The sequence below is a fragment of the Gigantopelta aegis genome, chromosome 9 (genome assembly GCF_016097555.1).
Source record: "Gigantopelta aegis isolate Gae_Host chromosome 9, Gae_host_genome, whole genome shotgun sequence".
In the NCBI taxonomy this organism is placed as follows: domain Eukaryota; kingdom Metazoa; phylum Mollusca; class Gastropoda; order Neomphalida; family Peltospiridae; genus Gigantopelta; species Gigantopelta aegis.
The window spans coordinates 67,321,384-67,327,218 of NC_054707.1; the positions used below are offsets into that span (position 1 = coordinate 67,321,384).

Here is a 5,835-nt window from a genome sequence, read left to right on the forward strand (position 1 = left end):
GGTTTTTTTTGGTGTTTTTTATATGCTTTTTTTGTTTTGGTTTGTTTTTATGTTGTTTGGGTGTTTTTTTAAAGGTACTTGTTAGTGGTTCGACGAACAAATGATGAATAACCGTTCTTAACTTCACGGCTGTAATGTATTAGGTTGGCGTTTCAGATCAAATATTTCGGGTTATCTATCACATTATCTTATGAACAAATGATAAGAGAGTTTTTGTAGAAATCTAAAAGACGCTATTTGCCAAACTGACACTTGATAAGGCCTACTGAACCTGCGCTATCAATAGTTAATTCGTTTTACAGCAACCGATTCAAAATCTCTGGTTTTAAATATATATATTGCTTCTGTCTAGAGCAATTTAGGTTAGATAAAAGTGGGAGTTGTCTGAAATATTGGCAACGCGATCCGAGACTGGTATATCTCAGTGTACTGTATATTAAAGATGTTACGTCTCATTTCCCGTGGTAGATTCCACACTATTAATTTCGTCCTGTTTGAGGAGAAAATTTTGTTCCATTGTACCGTGTGCCACAAAAGTCTGGCCAGATGGAGAATTACGTTCATGTATCTCCGACCTTTAGGCTATTTGCCAATTACGTCTGGTTATATACTAATTTATAGGCACGAGTCCACACACTCTTAACAGGCTCTTTTCGTTTTCTTTCTTTATTATTTAGACATGTATACAGTCGAGACTTGTCTAACGGCCACCTGTATATTTATAGTGTTTATCGGATCTCATATTTTGTTCATGCATTCTGATGGAAAGGAATAAGGGAACACATGGTATATGAGACCAATGAAAGAATGAACGAATGGATGGATGAATGAATGAATGAATGAATGAATGAATGAATGAATGAATGAATGAACGAATGGATGGATGAATTAATTAATGGATGAATTAATGAATGAATGAATGAATGGATGGGAGGGAGGGAGGGAGCGAGGGAGGGAGGGTGGGATGGATGGATAGGAGGGAGGGAGGGAGGGAGGGAGGGAGGGAGGGAGGGATGAATGAATGAATGAATGAGTTAAGTAATTAATGTTTAACGACATCCCAGCACAAAATATCAGTTACTGGATGTCAAACTAAGGTAAATGCGTAAACGAAATAATAATTAACATAGATACAAACATTCAAGATGGGTACAATTAAAATATTTTTTTAAAATTCTGTATCTCGGAGAAATTTCAACACAGGTTCAAGATGGAAGTTGAAACCACACTTAATTTACTACATTTTGGTGGAGTGTATTCATCTCAAGGAAATTAGAAAAGATATATTTGGTCAAAGAAATGTGATCGATTCCACCCTGAACTTTCATTACAATTTGTACATGATAGTGACTTTTATTCTAAATTTTAATATTACCGATCTGTGATATATTTATTTTTCGCACAGTCCTTTACACTGTGTTTTTATTTAACTGTTGAAGTTATATATTGATGTTGATCATCAATGAATGTTTTGGATTTACCATAGTTTGACACTCAATAGCCGATGTATTTTTCTATTTTATTCTATTCTATTCGGTTCTAGAGGCTGAACTCAATCATTCTTTACACCATAATTATGGGAGATGGACCCCCTTTCAATATCGCATGACCTGACATTGTATATCCGTTAATTGTGTCGTGTTTGGCGAAGTATGTTTTTTTTTTATTGTGTAATGCAGTTACTTATCTCGGTTTTGACGAGGCATATTTTCCCTATTGTAGTTGACTTACACCTTCTCATTAAGCCATTAAAACTTAAAACTCGTTCTGGGTGGGTGCCGGTACTGGGGTGCGAACCCAGTACTACCAGCGCAAAGCCTGAAGGTTTAGCCACTATATTACAGATGTCAGTTATATTAGCTAATTGCATCCTCTTTAAATATTTTCTCTGATGTCTTTTACAGTTAATTACGTCTCTTTTAAATGGATATGGATTTTCTATTGTAAGATACAGTTCATTTCAATTTTTAATAAAATGATTTATAGATATAACGGCATAATGGAGAGTGTTGTAAGACAGACAGGGAACGTATAACAATACGTGTATAGGACTCTGTATAAACGTATGTAATGAGATTCCGCTTTTATTTTCCAAGTAGTATGGCGTTAGCCGGTTATGTTATTGCTATGGGTTAATCAATGGTCGTTGTTACTAAAACAGGCGCTATCTATGTACATTGTTATTTATTGATATAAATGTCTGCTTCTCAAAAGCAAAAAAAAAAGATCATCCTTTGATAGATGGGCTCTTATAATGTTGTTAACGGATGAATATATTAATATATACCGGTAATTACATATTAACATATTAATCCATTAACAACATTATAAGAAACTATCTTTAAAAGATCATCATAGAATAGATTTGACGTTTTTGTGTCAAGATAAATAAGTTAATATATTGATGTGTGGTAATTAACATATTAATTCATTGGTGTGTAGGAAACAGCATAGAGTAAAATATCTATTTGTAGTAGTATTTTTATAAAATGATTAAATCTGTCAGATAAATCAGACAATGTCGGGTAATGTGGTTTGACGAATACAGACTTAAACCAATGCAGGTGAAACATAAAGCAATGCAACATGTTTGATCTCTAACATTACTTTCTTTTTTCTATTAAATCAATTTGCTTTGTTCTCTAATACCAGGTGGGATGTAACTCAGTTGTAGAGTACTTGTCTGCGATACGATGGGTGGTAGGAGCTTCCTCGGGTGACACTTATTTTTTTACCACGACTGATATACCAAAGATGATGGTATGTGCTGTTCTGTCTGTGGCAGGTGCATATACATGATCATTTGCTGCTGTTTGGTAGAGGTGGTCTATGTAGACACGGTTTTTTCTCTCTCACAATCTAGACCTAGTGTCGCAGTAATCGTGTTTAAAATCAAACAGACGTAGTTTCAAAATGTGGTGAGGTATCGTTATACAAGCCTTCCTCTCCTGTCCGTTTTCTTTTCATAAACTCTGTGTAAAACTTCGATAACGATGTTTCATTAAATCTGAGAAAGTTGCCGCCTTTACTATGCAAACGTCTTCCTTTGGAATCTGTATTCCCCGCCCGTTTGTGTCTTTATAGAACTAATCAATTCTGTATACTTTAAAAAGTAATACAGGCGTGTGTATAGGGGGTGGGTTTTGGGGTCGACCCCCCCCCCCCCCAACACACACACCATCCCCACCCCAACCTATAAACGTCACTTGTCATAGTCTAGATCCTTCCCTGCATACGCGACTTTAATATTACCTACTTATTTTTTATCCTCAGACCAATATTTGAGTAAAATGTAATATAAACATATACACTAATGAACATGTCTTCTGTTGTTCTGTTACAGCTAAACATTAATGAATATACTGTGTATGTTTCTGTGAAATTACGAAGAAGAAACGTTGGCATTTGGGTTTTTTTATAATTCTTGCGCGTTTGCCAATAATTGATTTGCCATATTCTCCGTGATTTTTGAGGATGTTTTGTCAGGTGGAAACAGTCTGTACAGCTATTATGTCAGAGGCTGTTGAACGATTTCTTTCATAAGCAATGCTGTTCTATTCCAGTGCAGTCTTAAGCCATCTTTAAGCTGGTCGGATAGATTCTGAAGTGGGCACTAAACAGTTGGTATATCAATAATGATTGATATCGGCAGATGGAAGCCGCGACCTACTTAATGATTAGAATCTGTATACCAAATTAAATCTACAGACAACAATAGTAACGAGTGTGGATAAAGCTACTACGTGGAAGCTTTCATTCAAAATCTACACGTACCAAATTAAATCTACAGACGACAGTGGTAATGTCTGTGGATAAAGCTAGTACATAGAAGCTCTCAATCAAAATATACATACATCAGAGATATATATTCTACAATCTAAAATAAATAACAGAAAATGGTTTTGTTCGTTTCTGATACATTAAAATGTAATGCCATTTTGGTTGTACTTCGCCAGTTCCAAACACAATAGTTCCTGATACATTAATACTACTTCAAGTTAGGTGACATTTATTTACTAGCAACATAAAACAACATTTATGACAACAAGTCACAAAAGGTAGGCGTGGACGTATTTAATGCTATATTTAAAGTTAGACTTTGACCTTCCGCCATCGGCCCAGTCATTGGCTAGGTAAACGACTGTGTCCATGATGGACATGCCTAAACCTTGAATGGTTGTGTCATATTAAAATGTTTGATTTGGTTTAGGACTTAGACACAATGAGATGCTATTTGGCATAACGCTGCCTAGTGTTAACCTGCCTTCTGCTACATTTTAAACGAACATTTCTATCAATTTAAGAACGAGTTTGTTCACAGGTGTCCTAATATCCAAAATACCATCCAACCCCCAAGTCCAAGCCCCGGATTTCAGCAACGCTCAATCTGGATATTGTCGTTTAAGAGGTGTTATAAGACTGGTACAGTTTACATTTCCACTGTGTTAATACAGCGTGAATTTTACCTTTTTGCGAACACCTGGGATCATCATTATTTTCGAAGGTTCATGTTAAAATGTTCCTTCGAACGGATCAACTTTTAAAATAAAATGTCTGAAGATTGACCTAATTAGTAAGTCAAAAAGCTATATATGTACAGCACTGGGCCAAGGATTAATTAATAAATTACACAAGCTTAAACCATCAAGCTGAATAACTGTTTTAGTGTTTAAATCATTAGCAATATTGAGAGTATTCCTGATGGGACAAAAACAGACCCTACTGTTTACAGATTCGACCTTGACCAAGGTAACTGGTTTGTTATTCAGATTAAGCGATTCTTTGAATCTGTTTTGTACATTGTGCATGTAGTAACACTATAACTAAGGCATTTATTACCAATATTATAAGATAATTATGAATACATTTACACGCCACAGCAATATACAATATACTACTGAAATTTTTAACCAAAATTATTTTTGAAATAAAAAGAAAAAACCCTGCTCACATCAACGAAAAGTCTACTTCTTAAAGGAAGTCTACTATTGAAATAAAAACTCTTCCTACAACATCGAGAAGTCTACAGCTGAAATACAAAGTATACTAACAAAATAAATACTTTATTACTTGAATGGAATGTGAAATCTATCACTGAAATAAAAAAAAAAGTTTATTACTTGAATGAAATGTGAAATCTACCACTGAAATAAAATAAAAAGTTTATTACTTGAATGAAATGTGAAATCTATCACTGAAATAAAATAAAAAGTTTATTACTTGAATGAAATGTGAAATCTATCACTGAAACAAAATAAAAAGTTTATTACTTGAATGAAATGTGAAATCTACCACTGAAATAAAATAAAAAGTTTATTGCTGGAACAGAAGGCCGACTTACTGGATTTATGGTTTTCTTCTCGAGTCTGCCAACGAGAGGTAAGATCCACAGAAAGATAATCCCAATAAGGACGGTAAACGACATCAGGCAATAACGGTTACACAGACACCGGAAATACACATCCTGTTTGGGGTTAGGTGGCGGCATGGCGGCCAAGTATAGACCATCCATGGAGAAGGTGCACGGAATGTTGCACACACTGTTATCCCGAGATGTTTCACCGCTCATTGCTTCTACAACAATACCGTACAACCTGACCAAACTGGATACTCGTATCTAAGTTTTTTCAACTACTAAAATAGCCCTTAAGAATGTCGTTTCTTTGATATATGGCAGACATCTGAAGTTGAAGAATGGTATTATATAACAGTATACATTATATGAAGAACTGTTATTTCGATAACCCATAGATTGTTTTTGTTTCTTTTTTGTTTCTATATTTAACGTTCACGTATTGGAGTGGATAATTTAAAACACAATATATATCCGGTTAA

General features: G+C 34.7%; 1 protein-coding gene across 1 annotated transcript in view; it reads right to left on the reverse strand.

Moving 5' to 3' along the window:
* Positions 1–5,488, reverse strand: part of LOC121381712 (parathyroid hormone/parathyroid hormone-related peptide receptor-like) — a 100,910-nt gene extending 95,422 nt beyond the window's left edge. Inside the window, exon 1 of the mRNA XM_041511059.1 lies at positions 5,342–5,488. Coding sequence (XP_041366993.1) covers positions 5,342–5,488 — 147 coding nt within the window. The remainder of the gene's footprint in view (positions 1–5,341) is intronic.
* Positions 5,489–5,835: the final 347 nt, after the last annotated feature.